Genomic DNA, 20780 nt, shown 5'->3' with positions numbered 1-20780 from the left:
AATACCATACCATGCCACGGTTGCCACCCTTACTTCTGCTGCTGGCAGTGGCTCTGCCTTCAGAACTGGGCTCCCAGCCTGCAGCCACTGCTCTCCAGTTGCCCAGGTCTGAAGACAGCACCGCTGCCAGCAGTAGCACAGAAGTAAGGGTAGCAGTACTGCGACACCCGCTCCCCCTCCCCACCACACACACAGTAACCTTGTGACCCTACCCAACTCCTTTTTGGGTCAGGACCCCTACAATTACAACACCACGAAATTTCAGATTTAAATAGCTGAAATCATGAAATCAACTATTTTAAAAATCCTATGACCATGAAATTGACCAATATGGACTGTGAATTTGGTAAGGCCCTAATTATCAACATTTTTCATTTGCCAAAACTGAGTTTTTCATAAACACATGTTGTTGAGATATTTGCTTTTAAAATAGTAACTTTGGTATGAAAAATGGAAGAAAAACAAACCCCAAACTAGTATTGACCTTTTAAAAACCACTTTTTTAACAGACCAATTTTTAATTATAAACGTTTCAAAAACTTCAGACCAGCTCTGTTTTTTCCACAGAACCTGACCTTGAGACCCATGAAGACAGAAGGTTTCGCAAACCCATAATACTAATGATTCCTAGCACTGCAGCTCTGAATTTTTGCCTGCAGAATCATAAGTGCATTTGGTCTGCCATCTGGAGCTCTGGTAACAGAGAAGTACAGTCTCCAACAGGAAGCTCCTTCACTGACAAGGTTCAAGAAGGAACAGATTGGGAATGCTCAGAGGGCAACATATATGCTTAGCAACGGGTGGTGTATGACAGCCAGTAGAGGGCCTAGACTGTGTCCTGTTCCTGCTCCTACTGTCATTAAGGGTCAGAATATTTTAAGACTAAAGGCTGTTTCATTTATCTCGTGCTAAGACCCAGCAATGAGAATGCTGTACAAATTAAATCTTTAGACAGAAAACGGGGGGTGGGGGGAGACAGTTTATGTCCCCTCCAGTCTTTGCCCTTCTCCTCCCATTTCACCTGCACTTGATATTGTCCAAGGAACATCAAAAGCTTCTCTAGGGAGCATTAGAAGCCTGCCTGCTGTATTCATTAATGAACCAGAGTTTGTTGTTAGCCTCTGTCCATCCTTTCAAGCAGGTGTCACAGCAGCCAGTAGCAATTACAGCTGTATTCAGGGGACAGCAGCATGATTCAGCCAGTCAAAAACAATCTAAATGGACTGAAGCTTTCACAATTTAGGGATTATATATTTTTAGCGAGCAGCATGATGTGATCCAACCGGATAGCTGTGTTTTTATAAATGGAGCACTTGATCTTTTCTTTGCAGCAGGTGACAGTATAATGTTCAGAGATGTCAGAAAGAGGAAAGGAAAATGATTACTAGGTGGAAGAAGGAGAGTGGGGGAGGGGGAAGTTTGCATCAGATTAGAAGTATCATTTGGTCCTGCAAAAGTACATGGGGGTCAGATATTCCAGGGTTCAGATTCCCTTCATGCCCCAAAATAAGTTGCAAGATTTTCAAAAGGATGCTGAACTCTTCAAAATATGGGGTGCCCAATTGTGTGAAAATCTGGCCTTTAATCAGAAGCCTAAATGAGAACTGAGTTCTTTTGAAAATCTGGCTTGTAGGTAATTATATATTTTAGACATTTTTGCTTCCTCTGCCTTTTAAAAACTGTGATGTAGTTATTACTGGCACAAAATGCGCCACCCTGTTGGCGGTTCTCTTTTGGTAATGGATGAATGGTCCCTATATTTGAAGTCTATAAAGTGCTTTTGGAGCCTCCTGGATGAAAGGTGGTAAATAGGAGATGTTTTATTGATCCCTTTGAGTATTTTGCTGTGTAAAATTGATAGTTGAATTCTACATCTTATTAGAAGTATTATTTCAGGGTGAAAACAATGCTACATTTTAGAAGCTTATGAAGAAAAGAGGTTGCTGGGGAGAGTCCCTGAAATCTGTAGTGTACAGGCTTGCTTCCCAGAAACAGACTTCTTATCTGAATTCCACCCACTGCTTTCAGCTAACTGGTAATCACAATGGAATGTAACTAGGCTTTCCCATCTTAGAAAAGTCTAGTGGAGATGCTGATTAAAATGTGAGGAAATAAATTGCAAGACAGCAAACATATCACCTCAGGGATCTTGGTGCCTGGAAGGGTAGTTACCTGTTTCGTGTCTCCCATGTATGTCTCAAATCAGGATCCAGTCATAATGCTTTGCACTTATTTAGTGCTTTTCATCTGAGGATCTTCAAATACTGCTACAGATGCTTAAGAATAGAGGCTTACAATGCCCATGTGAGGTTAGGTGCATGTTTTTTTGCAGTTACAGATGGGGAGGATGTTGCAACTTCCCAAGTTCCAAGGAAGTCTATGAAAGAGTTTTTTGTTGGGAATCCAGACGTTCTTGCTCTTAGTCCTAAGCTTTATCTAAGAAAATCTGTAATCTGAAAAAGAAAGGCATAGAGCAAAGTAGTATATGTAAGATTTCAGGCTGAGAACTCGAACATAAACTTACTATTTTTGTTGGAATTAGAATTCTTAAAATAATTGCAGGAGGTATGTAGAAAAAATACATTGACAACTGAGAATGTTGAGACACTATTATATCTCTGTTAGTAAATATGTCTAATTTTTTTCTACAGCATCAGTTATTTCTGCAAGAACAATTTTATCTGTGATCGGTTGAGAAGGATTGCGTGTCTGGAACATCAAAGCCCCCACAATGAAGCACTTCCTGAGGTAACCCTTCTCCAGAACTATGTCTAACGATAACTCATTTCTTTGTAGAACAATTTTGCTGTATTTTGGCCCTTATCTTCTATGTAACTAGTGGAACATAGCTCATTATTAGTTGCTTTTCAGCCACTTTGCCACTACCGTTTAATTAAAACTGTCAAAATGCTAGATTGTATTAAAACTTCATTTTCAGTTGTACAGAATATAGGAACTGGCCTATTGAATCGGATCACTGATCTGTCTAATACAGTGGCATGTCACCAGTACTTGATGTTTCAGAGGAAAGTTGAAGAAACTCACAAATGGACAACTAAAGAATGATCTGTTAATGGCAGAGAATCCCTTTGGTACTGCAGATTTCAGTATTGTTACTTGAGATTGATCATCCATAATGGTCTGGTACCTAAGCCAATCTCGCTGCCATCACTCTTTTGTTTAAATGGGTTTCCTTCACTACTTCTGTCAGCAGTGATGTAGTGCAAAATTTTATAGTGTAGGAGCCCTGTAGAAGGGATCTCAAGTTAGTAATTCTGTCACATGCGATAGGGTTTGAATATGGGTGCTTTGTCTTACAGTGACACAAGGTAGTTTAGATTTTGGAGGCTAACGTTTTACCAAGAAATTTTATCTAATTGAAAATCTGCACAACAGCAATTGTGAGCCTTCATGCATTTGTAATAAATACACCTACGTCTCAACATGAAACACACACAACTCAGCTTTTATTTTCCAAACTTTAAGCTAGGTAGCAAAGCATGGTCAAAGCACACATGTCGTTAGTCAAAAAGCCCATTGGCAGCACGTGTAAAATACTGTCTTTACAACATTCATATTCTCTGCAAACTTCATATGAGGGCAAGATTCACTGATTTGCTTCAGCTACTTTTGAACTACTCCATAAACCTGATTTGACTGGCTAATCAGACCAGGGAGACAATGGTTTTCCACGAGTCCCCACTTACCCTGACAGCCTACTGACGCATCCCAGCAGCCGTGACACACACCCTGTTCATTGCTGCCCCCTGCCCTCCAGTCCCTCATCCCACAGGCCTTCAACACTCCCCATTCACTCCTTAGCCCATCGACAACTCTCCCCTCTGCTGCTCACCCACTACCCCTGCGACTTTCCTGGCCATTCACCAGCGCATCCCTGGCTCAGCAATCTGCTTCTGTCCCAGGTTAGAGGGCTCCTCTCAACTGCAACCACCCAGCAGCTTCGTTAGCTCCCATCACCCAGCTAACACACACAGCACAGGACAAATTTGAGTGATGAGTGGCATTGCAGCCTTGCACATGGGGTCACCGTGCCAGTCCAGTTTGGTGGAGGCAGAGAGGTGGCCAGGGGTGATGGAGCAGCCAGGCCAAACCTGAGTGAAATTGCAACCCTGCATGCCAGGTCGCAATGGCACTTCCTCAAATTTGGTCAGGCTGTTCCCTGTCCTGACGGAAGGGTGGCCGGGTCAAATGGGAATGGCGTTGCAACCCCATGCACCAGGTGGAGTGCCAGTGGGCTGCTCTGTCCTGGATTTCAGGTTCCAGAGCAACACTCCGGACTACTCCAGCAGGACTACACCCCGTCTGTCACTGACTGCATACAAGCCCCCTGGGGAATGAGGCTGATGATTTAGAATTGTATGCACGCAGTCAGCTCTCCGTTTTTAATGTGCTAGTAGTAAAGCTCCTATTTTAGTCAAGCCCAAATCAGATAGACAATGCCTTCATTTTGACTCATATAACCACTTCCCTATTGTTTCTTATTCTCTTCCTGTTGGGTGACTAATTGGGGAGGGTTAGCATTGCCCATTGTGAGCATGGTGATGGGCATACTAGAAATTAAAATAAATTCCTGTAGATGCCCAGAAGGAAATTGTCATCTCTCTACTTCATTTTATGATACTCCTAAAGGCAGTGAATGGAGAGTGAGTGTCTTGGAAGGCACTCAGATGCTATACTGGTGAGAGCCAAATAAGTATCTGTTTGGGAAACAGTTTTTCCCTTTCATGGGAAAATCTAACATTTTGAAATTACTTTCCTTTCTGATTTGGATTGAAAAGTCAAAATAGCAAAAAGTTTTTGCAAAATGAAAAATTCTAGAAAATTTCAGTTTGGAAATGTTGAAGTGGAAAAAGTGAACAGTTTTGAAGTATGTTTCAAAATGAAATATTTCATTTTTGAATTGACACTTCAAAATGAAACATCTCATTTTGAATCTTCCCCCATCACAAAATCAAAAGCATTAATCTAAATTGTAATCAACATTATAAGGGTTGATATAGGACAAGTTTTCAGATACTTCAGATGAAGTTGTTGTACGGTAATTTGCATATTGGGTTCTGTGTGGTTTTTAATCTGTTCCTTTTCTGTTGATGTATTGTTTGGGGGTTATTTTTATAATCTGTTTAAAATCCTGACCCATTCCTTTGATGTGGTGATTGTTGTATATATGGTTTGTTTTAATTAAATATCAACATTTTCAGGGCATGTTATTCAAAGCGTATTCTAGCAAAAATAGGTTTTTAAAAATTGATCACTTTAAAAAAGCTCAAGTAGAAAATATCTTTTAAAGGCGCTTCTTACACACAACTCAGAAATGGCTGAATTCAAAAATTACCTTTCCTCACTGTGAAGCAGTCTGTCTTCCACCTGGAGGAGGATGGTGGGTTAGCGTTGGAAAAGTTTTCAAAAACTTGGCATTGTATGTGAATGATAGTAACTCTTGCTGACATTGAGACTAAGTTGTAGGACTAAGCTAGAAAGATTCCTATGAAGAAATTAGTTATGATGCTGCATAGTGACACTTCATTTAATAAACTGAAGTCTTGCAATGCTTGAGAGATTAAAAAAAGCACAATCAATCTTTCTCTGTATATATTATATTTGATCTTAAACCCTTCCTTCACACATTCCTTGTCCACTTGATCAACTCATCTGTTCAGTCCCTTCCCATGATTCTGCCAATGAGAGAAAATGGACTTTATGGCATGTTTGGAAAGGTAATCAATTTGCCTCTGGTGAGCCAAAGGGGTAGTAAATGCCAGAGCCAAAGGTTTCTCATGGAGAATGCACTTCCAGCAGTCCATCCTACTTAAAGCAAGGGCACTCCACCTTAAATGTCTCTGCTGATCACAGTTGTTGTAGTGGTGCACCTTGGGTTTCTCAGGTAACAGGCCCCAACCTATTTAATGACCATTTGGCAATGCTGAAACTCTTGCAAATTTTGGGGGGGTGAGGGGTAGAAGGTACGCTCTGCTTGTGAAAGTGTGAGGCTATTCCATGGTCCAACCATGGTCCAGCCAACTAAAGACATTGTAGTATTCATTGTATATAAGGGATCTGCTTGGGTCTGCAACTTTCCACATTCTGCCTTTTAACATCCTTTTGCTTTGGGAAGACTTCCCTGGGGATTTAAAAACTGGACACATGCTGTTCCTGAATTGGGACTGTCCATATGGTCAGATTTATTTATGCACCTGAACCTTCACTCTCTTATTGTGCAGCACCAACAGAGGACTTATAAATATTGCAGAGAGCATTCTCATGAAGGGATTAATATAACCTTTCCAGAGCTGTCTTTGTTTTCATTAAGTATCAGGGGGTAGCCGTGTTAGTCTGTATCTACAAAAACAACAAGGAGTCTGGTGGCACCTTAAAGACTAACAGATTTATTTGGGCATAAGCGGATCCGAAGAAGTGAGGTTTTTACTCACGAAAGCTTATGCCCAAATAAATCTGTTAGTCTTTAAGGTGCCACCAGACTCCTTGTTGTTTTTGTTTTCATTAGTTTCTCCCCTTCATTTGTTGAACAAACCCATGTGAAATGCTCATTTGATCTGGGCACTCAGTTATCAGATAATTTAGAGGTAAGTGTGAATTTGATAAGCCAACCAGAAGGGAGGGTTGTTTCTTGCTCTCACTTTGATTCTTATCACACATACATAGTCTTGGGTTTGTTCTGTTTGCTTCAGTTTGACTTCCAGGCTCAACGCAAGAGCAAGAATTTTGGAGAATTTCCTGAAGTTTGACATTTTGGCAAAAATGGGAAAAGATTTTCATAGAAAACATCTTCACTTTTCAACCAGCTCTGCTCACAACTGGGTCTTGGTGAGGCTGCCAAGATGTCACGTCCTTTTATTGTTGTTTATTATTATTTCAGATACTAAAATATAATTAGTTATTTACTGTACTTAACACCTGCTGGAGTACAGTTTTTCTCAGTAAATCCCTTAAATTTGTCACACTCCCTCGGTCTACTGGTAAATGGCCTCCAAGCACTAGCAAATTTTTACATTATGTTGTTATGTCTTGCCCTGATCCCATCAAGTAAATTAAAAATCACCGAGGCAGTTTGAAGTAAGGAATGTGAAGGTGCAGCTCCCAGTATAGAATGCTTTTGAATGACTCTGTCCTGATGTGTTCCTTGGTTGCTATAGTGATTTTCCTCCATGTATAAGTGGATGGGCAAATTGGAATTCAGTCTTCCTTATGTCTGAAAAACTGTCTGATATGTCGTACAATTGTTTTAAAAAAAAAAAAAAATAAGCTCTCAGGTTTGTGTGGAGCAGACGGATAATTCTCCTATTAACGATGGCCAACAGAGAACCTTACTGTTGATCCTTATTTACAGCTGCAAGTTACACAAATAAAACAAGGACCAGTCGAATTGTTCATAAAAGTACAGTAACATTTTTAAAGGGTTTTTCTTACTTGGAAAAGCTGCTGTTCTGTGGATGGAATATAGAAGTCTTATTTTTCCAAGCTAAAATCAGAGTGCAACTACCCAGTACAGCGAGCAGCTCTTAGTGTATTGCACCCGCATCCAGCAGACAAAATGAATAAACATCATCCATTTTCTGATGTGACAGAAATAACATCTTTTCCACTGATGCGTGTCTGCAGGGAACAAAATAGTTGCATAGGTATCTTTTGTATCTGCAGGACGTAAAACTAGGCATGATGGGAAGACAGTAAGGGTGGCAAACAAACTGTGGATCTATGGGATGGATTTTTAAATTAGAAAGTTTGTTTTAATTTATACCAAACTTAGTCATCAGCACTGGGCATCTAATTAAAAAAGCATTCAGTTTACCAAGGACTCAGGCAATTGAATTTGTTTAATACTGATCTGTTCTTGGCTTTGAAAAATACTAATCTTCCTGCGGCTCTGAAAAATCATTTGAGACCAGAAGAATTGGGCTTGTTCCATTCATTAATTTAAGGTGGGATTTTCAAAAGCTCTCTTCACTGGCCTGACTCGCTCCCATTGAAATCAATGAAATGCTGAGCATTTTTGAAAATCCCATCTTTAAACTCTAGGGGGATTACTTCATGCAGAATAGGATTTTTCTCAGATGTATTAGGGAATTTGGAAATCTTTGAGCGAAAAGAGGATTTGATCTCTTAAACATGGATAAAACAAGTACTGTTGTCTGCAATAAGAGAATTCCGTCATGATTAACGCATTTTTCATGCCTTTCATAGTATTTGAAAGTGCTGAATAGGCCGTTAATTCACCGGTCATTGGACATGCAGCCATGTTTTGGATGGGACACAGTATTTGTGTAACAGAGTATGGGAATACAGTAGAACCTCAGAGTTACAAACACCAGAATTACGAACTGACAAATCAACCACACACCTCTTTTGGAACTAGAAATACACAATCAGGCAGCAGCGAAGAAGAAGAAGGGGAAAAAAAGCAAATAACGTACTGTTAAACATAAGGTACTAAAAGAATAAAGGGAAAGCAGCATTTTTCTTCTCCATAGTAAAGGTTTTAAAACTGTATTAAGTCAATGTTCAGTTGTAAACTTTTGAAAGAACAACCATAATGTTTTGTTCAGATTTATGAACGTTTTAGAGTTATGAACAATCTCCATTCCTGAGGTGTTCGTAAATCTGAAGTTCAGCTATATTGCACAATGCTTTAGGACCAGAGGGAAAGAGCAAGGAAACTTTGGATAGATTATTAATCAAGTTGACCACACAGTGTTGAGATATGACTTCAGTATTAACTTTGGTTGAGTCTTTTCTCAGATTTTCAGTCTGTGTTTGACAATGGATGAGAAACATGGGTCCCCATGTTTTGCTATGATGGAGAAGATCAGCTGAGTTCCACTACCCTTTATATAAAAGTTTGACTGAGCTGATCAAAAAACACTACATCAAGCATGCTTTTCTATGACTATTTCGAACTCAGAGGACTCTATCCACCCCATTAGGATAAGAATGTTTAACACCAGTTGAAAGGACCATGGGGTTAACAGAGATCAAATAACTGACACCCTTTGCAAGATCAGCTGAAAATGCTCATGTGAACAGCTTCAGAGTGAAGAACATCATCTACCAAGTTATCACCACACTCTGCTGCCTGTAGGCTTCCTGAGAGTGTTCCTATTCCGCTACTCTCCCGGACCAACTCAGCTTAGTTTGTGAGATCATAGTAGTGTAAAGGGTTAGCTACATGGGTAATACACGCAAGTTAAAACACATTAAACCAGGGCTGCTCAGAGGATTCAGGGGGCCTGGGGCAAAGCGGGGGAGCTTGTACTCACCGGGCGGTGCTTCGAGTCTGCGGCGGCAGCATTTCAGCAGCGGGGGGCCCTTCAGTCGCTCCACGTCTTTGGCAGCACTGAAGGGCCCCCCGCCACCGAAATGCCGCCAGAGAACCAGAGCAACTGAAGGGCCCCCTGTCGCCGAAATGCCGCCGCTGCAGACTCGGAGCATTGCCAGGTGAGGAAAGGGATTCTCGGCCAGGGCTCGCGGGGCCCCTGCGGGGCCTGGGGCAAATTGCCCCACTTGTTCCCCCCTCTGGGAGGCCCTGCATTAAACCCCCATTTAGAAGCTCTAATTCAAAAGTTGTGTCCTTAGTTTGCTGTAACCCAATCTGAGGAGGAATAAGTTACAGTATACTAAGGCCACTTTACTTCTGAATGAGAGCATCTACATGGGGGTTTAATGTGCTTTAACTTGCGTGCATTACCCATGTGCAGGTTACAGTTTATCAAACTGGTTTTTGAGACAGAATGGGAGGCTTGATACTGGTGTTTCCCTTTGAACACTGGCTGATCTTGAAGAATTCTAAGCCTTCAAGCTATAAAGTATTTGCGGGAGGCATGTTGGAGCTGCTGTGCCAGGAGGAAGGAGTGTGTGTGGCAGGAAGACCATGGACCAGGACAACATTCATGGGTAAAGCGGGAGGTGGTGTGGGAGGCAGCAGCGGGGGATGAAGAGAGGGATAGAGTTCTGAGCAGTTAACTCTGCCCCAAAACCCCCTCTTGGAGCCTGAAATAGAGATAAAAGCTTCCTTAGGGTCAGAGTAACCTTTTCTAAAGCCATGTTATCCCAGTTACGTTGAGCTTCATTAGTATATTACTCTGCATGTAACAAATCACTTTGAATACTCAAAATGTTTGGGCTAAGGGATGGAGTGTGTGTGTGCAGTCGCATGAGAGAGAGAGATTTATGCTAGGTATTGTGTGCTTCTGTGTGTGCATGTGCAAATGTGTGTACTAGTATTAATGCATCATTAAGGTTTAGGCATCAAGCACTGAAAATTAAGACCTTTACAGTTACTAGTTTACTTCTGTTAACATGGCCACGTGCATGTTGTACAGTATTTTTTTTGTGTCTTTCCTGATTAAATGGTACAGCTAACTTATGGGTGAGGCCCTTCATTTTAGCTTTTTAGTTTGTTTAAAGTTTCCGAGGAATTTATCAGTGTTTACTACAAAAATTTTAAAAAAGGTGAAAATTGGAGCAAAAAATTAACTTAATAGTTTTCTGGGCAAATAGGGTAAATATTGGGGACAGGAGGACTGAAAAAAGCAATAAATAGAGATGGCGTCCTGGTACTGAGTGGCCCAGTTTGCCAAGCCGCCATCTCTCCATCCAGACTCAATCACCAATGTATGCATATGACATGCATGCGTGTGTATGTCTTCCATTACATTGCCTTAGTTTAATAGACTGCCTCATATTTACACTTAGACTAATTTATTATTAACATAAAATCTTCTACCTAATGGAACATATCGGATTTTCATAATATAATCAGTATTTTCATGGACTTCGGTGGTCCAAAATAAGAGTGAAAATTGGTTTTAAAAAAAAAGAAGCAAAAAGCTTTTGTAAAACTAGGAATTTTAGGTTAAAAAAGACAGAAGGCTTTCCTTCTGTGTTAAGTATGCATAATGCAGACTATACGTATGTGTGTTATATATAATGTGCAGTGTTGGGGAGCTCATGCTGTGGGGGAACAAACCCTACCTTTTAGAAATGTCCTGACTTTCGCATACTTGGTTTTCTGAACCTTAATGTTGAATTAATACTCACTTGAGTGGAGAAGTTTGATTGAGTATCATTTTGACCCACTTTGAGCAGGTGTAAATGACTACACAAGCCAGTGGTGAATCAGGCTCTACATTTTCTGTGCAAAGAAAATATGTGCCAGACCCTGAGCAAGCTTGGGGGAGGGGAGGAAGGGGAATCTATTTCCATGAGAATTTGGAAGGTATTGGCGTATGTTGCCAGAGGCAGTCATTTGTGTGTCATCCAACCTAATTCAGTGATCATGCTGTAATGTCGCACTAGATTTTTTATTTTATTTTTTTTGGGTGGGTGTCTAGGAATTTGTCAGTTCACTTTAAAATAAAAACCTAGCCCATTTCATCAGCAGTGTGCTTTCATTACAGGATTTCTGCAAGCAAGAATTCATTTTTATTAACAAAATAATAATTGAAAACAAATTTCAGTAACTGTTCATACCATTCTCGTTGTAAAGAAGACTTCCACTATCACAAGGTTAAGATGGACGAGTAGTATAACATTACAGGTATCTACAAAACAAAGATTTTTTTTTTTTTTTTACTTTAGGTGCATAATTATAATTAATGCAGTTTGCTTTATTAAAAACAGCCACTGTCAAATGTGTTATGGTAAGTCACATATACAGTATATTTGTCATTCTGTAGCACTGTGATCCATTTTTAATAGCTGTACTTCGGTTAATAATAAAAATATCCTAGCATTTATCTAGTTCTTTTCATCTGTAAATCTCAAAATGCTGTACAAAGGAGGTCAGTATCATTATCCACATTTTATAGGCGGGGATAGCCATGCTTTAGTACAAGCCATACACAAAATTATAATGATGAACATCAATTGGAACCAGGGAAAAACAGCTCTGAAGTCCAAACTCCTTGTACCACTATAAACATGTTTCATCATTGAACCTAAAGGCAGTGCCAGAATAACATGTCACAACTAGCAAGTTTTTGTCACTTTATCCATTTCCAAGAACATTTGTTCTCCATGAAACCAGATTTTTACCAGTAATGAAAGATGGATTGTAATGTTTAAGCTCCAAGGGAATGAGTTAACTGCAATCATACAGTTATTATAAAGGAGCTATGCTGTTTATAAGACTAATTCTCTATGCATTGGAAATAAACATTTTGATTGAACAGCTTGCTTGAAGTTAAAAGGAGCTTTCTTCTATATGCAAAGAAGAGACGACCACCATGGCCTACAGACATTGCTGAAATAGAAGTATATTATAATCATGGAATGCACTGCACACCAATAGTATGTGATTTTGATTTACAGCACAGATCAGTGATCAAAAAGCAAATTGTTTGTCTTACTCCATTTGGGTCCCATCCATCAGTGCTCTCAGATAAAACTCCCGTTTACTCCATTGGGAGTTTTGCCTTAGTAGGAATGAAGCAGAGCACTTTAATGTTCCATCAACTTCATCAGGTATTTGTTGCTGAGTTGTGCTTGTTTTCTTGTTTGAAGATAGTAACCTAATCCAGGATAGCAACAACCACAATGACTCATGGGGCATATGTGACTGCTGGAATACTGAAATGTCCAGCTTTAGAGACTATTTTTGCAGGAGCAGAATTGAAGATTATGGATGAAGACATTGGCTGCCTTTGCGTGACACATTTTATTCTCTCCTTTTGCCTGATTTATACTTCTGACTGCTGCAAAGACCTTAACCATGTCTATGCATCTGCTTAATGGTGGGATTTTTTTTTTCCTGACTGCTGTTTTGTTTGCTCTCTTTATACTAGGAAGTTGGTTGCCTGGCATATATTGGAGCACTTTTTTTTTTTAATGTGCAAGAACATTTTAGTGTTAGCAACTGGGGTATTCTCCATATCTGTGTATATTTGATTCAGATACCAGAGGGGACACATCATTTAGGCTATGTTTACACTACAGCTTATGCCTGCATAATTTGTCGCTGAGGGGTGTGAATAAACCATTCCGAGGGATATAATATACACCGCCATAAGCGCTGGTGTGGACAGCGCTATGTCGGCGGGAGAGGTTTTGCTGCTAACATAGAGGGTGTTCACCATACGCGGCACAGTTGCATCAATGTATGTGTAGACAAGCCCTTAGAAGTCTTCAGGCTTTCTGACTGAATCCAAAATACAGACTTCCTGTGGCATAAACACTAAAGGCACGTCTACATGGGGACACTTCGGCAAATTAAGACAAATTAACTAATGGTGTAAAGTCAAAGCACACTAGTTCAGGTGCATTTAACCCTCATGTGGATGTTCTTATTCAGATGTAAAGTGGCCTTCCTTGGTTTTAGCTTAATCCTCCTTCAAAGAGGATTAAATTAAACTAAAGCGAACTAAGCATCTACACAGGGGTTTAATGCACTTTTTATCGTCACACCTTTAGTTATTGTGGCTTAATTTTCCTTAGGGTATGTCTACACTTAAATTGCTACAGCAGCACAGCTATAGCTCTTCAGTGTAGACACTATATATGCTGATATCGGCATAGGTAAACCACCTTCCTCAGAGGAAACTAGGATTAGGTCCTCTTAACTAGGCCACTTTGAGGTGTGGATTTTTCATACCCCTGAGTGACCTAGTTATGCCGGTCTAATTTTCTTGTGTCGAGCAGGCCTTAGCGTCTCCGTGTAAATGTGCCCGTAGGGACTGATCTTTACTTCTTGTGAATTGATGCTACTCTATTAATGCTGAGCCAGTTTTCACTGGTTGAGTATCTTACACAGTGGCCAGGTGTACACTACAAAGTTTTGTTGGCTTAGCTATGTTGGTCTGGAGTGTGTTTAAAAAACAAACATCTTAGCTGGCATAGCTATGCCTGCAAACCCCGAGTGCAGATGCAACTGTGCTGAGAGAATCGTGCTTCTGTTGGAATAGCTGTTGTCATGTGGGGACATGGTGTTACTGTGTCGACAGAAAACTCCTTCTGGCAGCGTAAGTCACATCTACATTAGGGGACTCTGCATGTATAGCTATACTGCCAAAGCATTTGAAGTGTAAACAAGGCTTTAGTGTTTCAATATAACTAATTTCAAGAACTTGATATATAAGCTTAAATTCGGAGTCTATTGCCAAATATGTAGATTCTTTATAATCTGTTGTCCAAATATTCTTGGCACTTGCATAGGATTCATCACATTATTTCCTTTATATAAAATTATAGCAGAATGAGAGAAGTGGAACTTAACGGGTTGCTCTTCTTGAGCCCTTTTAACATAATACAATTGAAAATTAATGAGTCATTCTCCCAATTATCAGGACTATTTTTGCAATTAGACTGTTGCTTCTGGAATTAGGGCCTCATCCTCTGGAGTGCTAAGTGCTTCCTGCACTTCCCTCCGCTCCTAGTGAAGTGAATGGGAATTGAGAGTTATTTAACACTGCAGGATCTGGTCCTTCAGATCCACAACCGTAAAAGGACTACATGGATGATTTGCTCTGAGAGTGCATTTCTTGGGTCTGAAGGTTTTTCTGCACATAATAGTCACAGTTCTGTGAAAATTGCTTTAACTGCAGGCATGTTGTTGTGGCTTTACTTATCGTATCCCCTCCTAACTAAACACAGCTAATAATAATAATAATAATAATTGTGGAACACTTGTTGCCATCACATAGTTCACTCAGTGTGTTATATCCTTTTCCCCCTTTCCCTGTCTTGTCTATTTAGACTGTAAGCTCTTTGGGGGCAGGACCATTTATTACCTTGTGTTTGTACAGTCCCCATCCTTGGTTGGTCCTTAAGCAGTACCATAATAAATGCAACAAGATACTTTGTTAGAATTTTTATTTTAGTAACAAAATATTAACATGAATGTAAAATAGAATCCTCGTCAGAACTGCAGGGTATCCAGACTTCTGTGACGTGTGATTATTATAAACACTGCTGTATGGCTGCTCCCCATCTTCAAAGGGCTGAACAAACATTGGCCCTTCTTCAGGAATCATCCCTGTTCAGGACAGCCACTTAAAGGCCTGGTTAAAGGAAGATTTAGTGCTTTCCCTAATTAGGGCCATTCATTCTCATGCACCCCTGGGAATTAGGTATCATCAGTGTATTAATCAGTATTAATAGTCCTTTAACTTCTCAGTCAAGATGAGAGGTTGAGTGACCTGCCCAAGGGGTTAGAGTTTGTATCAAAGCGGGATATAGAATTAAGGAGTTGTGGCTCACTAGACTTTACAGTACTATAAACATTCTGAGGTGTGTACATCCCTTATTATACGGGCATAATTCCTCTTGACATTAATAAGACTTATGCACACAAACTCCTATATTAAGGGCGGGGGAATCTTTTGGGGATTCTTTTCTGAGCTGATTCATGGTTTGGGTTTTTTTAACTGGATAAGCCTGGTTCTGCAAACCTTACATGTATAAGTAATCTGTTGCAGAATAAGACTCCATATGTTCCTTGTATAAAAGTTTTGTCCTTCAGATATACAGTTAGGTGTCTTAAAATCTTACCTGTTTTGTTTAGACAAATTCAGTTCCAAATTCTCACTTTAAGGTTTCCTTTGTCAGAATGTTTGTCCAGGTGTGCCTGTACTTCTACTGTAAATGTTTGTGGCGCTGTCTGAAATTTGTGGTGAGGAAATTAACGGGAAGATGTGAATTACAAAGGATCTGTTACAATATCAAGCCTGGGGCCAGCAGAACTATGAAGATAGGTAAGTGTAAAATACCTGGTATTCCTCACATTTCTGTTCTTTGTCTATAAGTGTGGCCATGACACATGCACAGTGTATGTTGTTTGCCTTGAAAATGAACTGAGATAATTACATTTTTAAATAATTGTTTTCTTAACAGAGACATCACTGAGGGGTTCAAAAAATAAGGTGAGTGAACTTCTCTCCCTCTTTCTCCAATATACTTTTCCACTCAGCATTTCACAGCATGCCTCTTTCCAATTTGTAAAATGAAATTTAACAGTAGAGGAAAACATGTTTGTCCCAGGGTGCAGCCCTTGTCACCAGACTGGCGCTGCTGCCTCCTAGTCTTGCTGCAGATTCGCTCAAGGCCAATGCCCATGTCTGTGGTCTGCACACTGGCACTCTCTCTGCTCCTCTCTGCTGCTCCTCTCTCAGTTCCCAGAACTGCAGCATCCTCTTTATGACTCAGCTCTCAGGCTATGCTATAATCTGTGTTTCCACCTTCCAAGGGGGGGGGGGGGTAAACTGTCCAACAGTCCAGCCATTTCTTTAGTGGGGAGAGGGGGATCTGGGCCTGCCCACTACTCTGGGCCCCAGCCCAGGGACTCTGTAAATAGCAGCCTCCCGTTGCTCCTCTGTAACCTCTGTCAATGCTGCTATGTTTCCCTGAGCCACTTCCCCATGGCCCCAGCACCTGCTTCACCTTTACCTCAGGGCACTCAGCTGCTCAGGCCCAGCAGCCAGCCAGGAGTCCCTCTCACTCCCCCAGTCCCTGCTGGCAGCTGCTCTGTCCAAGGTGCTTAATTCTCTTGTCCCTCCAGGGACATAGTCCTTACTCCCTGGGCTCCCAGCAGCAACTGACCCTGCAGCTCCCTTTTATCCCAGCCTGCCAGGGCCCAGATTGGGCGCTCTTTACAACTACTCTCTGATTGGCTGTGCTTCACACAGCCTCTCTGGGTTTCTCGGAGAACTCACCTCCATTGGTCCTTCTGGGGCAGGGCATGATTAACCCCTTCTATACCTGTGTGGGGTAGGCACCCCATCACAGTGTTCACTTGTCAAAATTAGCACACTAGTTTTCCCACCTCACAAAACCTATATAAAGACTGACACACTAGCATAAATAGCAGCCTCTCCTCAGGAGAAGTCTGTGGATAGAGTAGCAGGTGATTTTGCAAGATAAGGTTGAGTTGTTCAGCAAAATTATATTGGGAAACTATTTGGGTTTATACAATGCTTAGTACATTGTAGGCAGTAATGGAGACAAATAAGAAAAGGGGAAAAGGATGATCTTGTGGTTAAGGCACTGGACTAAGACTTGGGAGTCCTTGGTTCAGTTCCTGATTTTGCCAAAGACTTCTTGTGTGACCAGGGGTAATTCATTCAATCACCCCGTGCCTCAGTTTCCTTATCTGTAAAAATGAGGTTATTACTTTTGTACCTTATGGTGATTGGGGAACATGTAGAAGTACCTGGGCAGTGTGTTTTTTTTTTTTTTTTTTTTTTTTTGTCCCTCACTTTCATGAATGTTCATAAAAATATTAAAAACAGCCTCTCAGTCTTTTCTCCTCAAACTGTAAAATTAGAATTCTGTTATTCTAAATACATTGCACAAGTTAAAGTGAAGAGCATGAAAACATAAAAACTCTATTTTTAAACTATACACTTCTGTCTGGGAAGGGAAATCCAGTGTCATTGGAAAGCATGCTATTTATATCTGCATTACAAAAAGATTTCACAAAATAAACTAAATGGCATCTTCTTTATACATGTTATAGTGCCACTAATGGAAATGGAACGTATGGCTCTACATTTAGAAAGTATGGATCTACATTTAGAAAATATGACCTATGAGGAAAGCTTGAAAGAATTAGGCATGTTCAGTCTAGAGAAGAGAAGACTGAGAGGGATGTAATAAGTCTTCAGATATGTGAAAGGTTGTTATAAAGAAAACCAGTGATAAATTTTTCTCCAAATCCACCAACGGTAGGACAGGAAATAATGGTCTTAGCTTGCAGCAAGGGAGACTTAGATTAGGTGTTAGGAAAAACTTTCTAACTATAAGGATAGTTTTAAGCACAGAAATAGGTTACCTAGGGAGATTGTGGAATCCCCATCCTTGGAGGATTTTAAGAACAGCTTGGATGCTATCAGGGATGGTCTAGGTATTCTTAATCCTGCCTCAGCATGCGGGGCTGGACTAGATGACCTCTTGAAGTTTCTTCCAGACCTTCGTTTCTGTGATTCTGTTCTGCATATGTGCAAGTGACAAATGAGGTTGCCAGAGCAGATTCTCAAAAGATTCAATCCATTTTGAACTTCTCTGAGTTCTTGCTAGATTTTGATCACTTGATGATTCAGAAGTTCTTGCCTATTAATTCACTCCAGAGATTGTGCATCTCTAATCTTTGTAGTGGGATCACTTGTAATACATGGAAAAAAAAATTCTTGCTTTATTGCTATATGCCCAGAGTGTGTCAGTTACGCAACACTCCAGTATACTATGTACTTTGGTACTTTTATACCAGATGGAGGCCAGAAATGCAGATATATTTTCTGAGTTAGTGGTCTCAGTCTAGTTCCTATTAGACAAAAGTCCACAATACAAAACATCTTCACAGTTGGCAACCACCATAGAGATGTACAGGATTGAGTGAGCCTGGGAAAGTAATCTGGCTCCTCACTAGGAGTGGGGATGATCAGGATCAAGGTGAGGGATTAAACACATTGGAAGGGCTGCCCAGGATGTATTTGTTGTGTGTGCAGATAGAAATTTGGATTTCCCAGGCTGTCAATCTAGAAGTCCTCATGTGCACAACATTCCACCACAATGAGTATCTACTAAATGTTATCATATAGTAGTTAATTTATTTTAAAACATATTTCCAGCTGCTGCAAACTTCAGTAAGTGTTCATCCAGATGCCATTGAAAAAACTATAGATGACATCATGGAACTGAAAAAGATTAATCCAGATATAAATCCACAGTAAGTTTTTATTTCTTTATCAGAAAATTTGGAACTGTTGCTGTCTTTACTGCCTGTCTCCATGGAGAATCAGGTCTTCATGCTTAGCTTTATTTCTCAGTGTGAATTTGCTCTGTGCTTCTTGTCCAATAATGCTACTGAAAAATAAGTAATCTCTTATGGTGCCTATAATTGGCAACAGTCCTGTGCCTCTTTACTTGGTGGTTTTCTGAATCTTTCTGTCTTTTATAAACTGATATACAATCTATATAGTGGTCACATCCCCCTGGGATGAAATGCAGCTGTGGTTGGTGTTCATGGCAATAAAAATCGTGGCTTTTTAACAATGCACAGCAACATTACATAGCAGTTTAGTGCAGGGAAGAAAGAAGCATACCATAAGCAATTCAAACAATATTCTGATTTCTAACTAAAATTCTCCTTTAACTTGCCCAAGCTGGAATTTTGACTGGGGCAACATGATTAACACTCTTATTTTTTTTGTTTTTATTTAAATGCCACAAGATGTCATTGCCCAAAAATGGTCAGGACTTTGTTTTTATTTCTCATGCAAAAGATGGTATTTCAAAAAGGAGTCATGATTTTCGGGTTACCTTGATTTTCTCGGTGTCCAATTTATGACACACTACAGGGGCTTGATTTTGAAGAAAGTGATAAACACCTTCTGAAAATTGGATCCCTGTAAGGTTTCTTCAAACCAAAAATTGGATGCTTCCTGGAAGAGATACTGTAGTTAATCACAGGTGAATGGACTAGATCAGGAAGCCCTGGGTGAAATAATGTGGTCTGTGTAATGCGGGTCATCTGTATAACTCAGATGTAACCTGCAGGTTATGCAGACTGGAGCATCACAAAGGTCCCTTCTGATTTTAAAAATTTGTGAAGGTGACTAAAATTGAGTGACCCAAAAATCACTAGCCACCTTTGAAAAATGTTGGCCAACACATTCAACAGCAGAATACCCCTGAGTTCTTGCCTGGGACTTGGTAAAGTAAGAACTCAGAGGGAAGAATGCCATCATGTTCATCATATTATAGGTTCAAATCCTGTTAGTGATAATGGCAATAATTAGGGCAACATTAAAATATGGCTTCACCAATTGCTGGGGAAGTGGGGGTTGAGCCCTGGAGCTTAATTTGAGAGAGAAAATTGGCTTGGGTATTAACACCGTCCACACTGGCTAAAAGACCATAAACAAAGGTTAAAGGTAAATGTCAACGAATCCATCTGAAACAAGATGCCTCGTAGGGACTGATTGGTATTGGGTCCAGTGTTTAACATCTTTATCAATGATCTAGAAGGGGTAGTAAACAGAACATTGATTAAAATTCACAGACAGTGTCAAACTGAGAATTGTCGACGAGAAGGATTAATACAAATAGCTACGAGAGATTGCATTGTGATGTAATGTGGTTTAAAGAATAGGGCTGGGACTCAGGAGGCTTGGTTTATATTCCCAGACATGGCACTGACCTGCTGCTTTATCTTGTGCAAATCACTTAATCTCAATGTGCCTGTCTTTGGCCTCCACGTCTTTGTCTGTCTTCTTTGTTTGGGGGCTGTCTCACTATGTGTCTGTACAGTGCTTAGCACAATGGGGCCCCAGGCTCTAGTCACTACAGTAATAATAATAATTGTGATATGATGGCATGTTCCAGACTAGGGAGGCAATAGCCCCTTTCCCACTCAAATTCTTCTCTCACCCCTCATATTTCAGCTTTCCCCAGGCCTTACACTCCCTCCAATCTGGGCAGCAGCAACAACCATGGGGAACAGGACCTTCTGGTCCGTGCTTTCAACCAGGGACCTGAGGGACATTACAGTCCTGATCTCCCCTTCACTTCTGGGAACATCTGATTGGGAATATTCCCACTCCCAGTGGGCTTAAACCCCAGGGATCTTAGTTAAAACAAAGTTCATAAAAAAGAGGTGAGAGAAAATCATATCCAATAAACAGTGATCAGTGTAAAATTATCTCTCTCTCTCTCTCTCTCCTAATAGTGAGTTGTAGTTTACAGCTCTTGCAGTGACAGCAGAGTGATTTCAGCAGGTATTTACTTCACACCTTAGGGTTCAGTTGTTTGTG

The 20780-nt window shown here is 40.4% G+C and overlaps 1 protein-coding gene across 5 annotated transcripts in view; it reads left to right on the top strand.

The window, feature by feature from the left end:
- ELMOD1 (ELMO domain containing 1) overlaps positions 1–20780 on the top strand; it is a 64397-nt gene that overhangs the window by 15446 nt on the left and 28171 nt on the right. For 4 of the 5 annotated variants that reach the window (XM_034758845.1, XM_034758844.1, XM_034758847.1 and 1 more), the window contains exons 2-5: positions 2652–2748; positions 15580–15725; positions 15865–15893; positions 18597–18694. In XM_034758845.1, coding sequence (XP_034614736.1) covers positions 2732–2748; positions 15580–15725; positions 15865–15893; positions 18597–18694 — 290 coding nt within the window. In that variant the 5' untranslated portion in view covers positions 2652–2731. Of the gene's footprint in view, positions 1–2651; positions 2749–11435; positions 11576–15579; positions 15726–15864; positions 15894–18596; positions 18695–20780 lie in introns of all 5 variants that reach the window. The other variant, XM_034758846.1, reaches the window with a different exon arrangement.

This window comes from Trachemys scripta, chromosome 1 (assembly GCF_013100865.1).
Source record: "Trachemys scripta elegans isolate TJP31775 chromosome 1, CAS_Tse_1.0, whole genome shotgun sequence".
Classification (NCBI taxonomy): domain Eukaryota; kingdom Metazoa; phylum Chordata; order Testudines; family Emydidae; genus Trachemys; species Trachemys scripta.
Note: the sequence above shows the minus strand (reverse complement) of the source record. Positions and strands in the feature narration are given on the sequence as shown.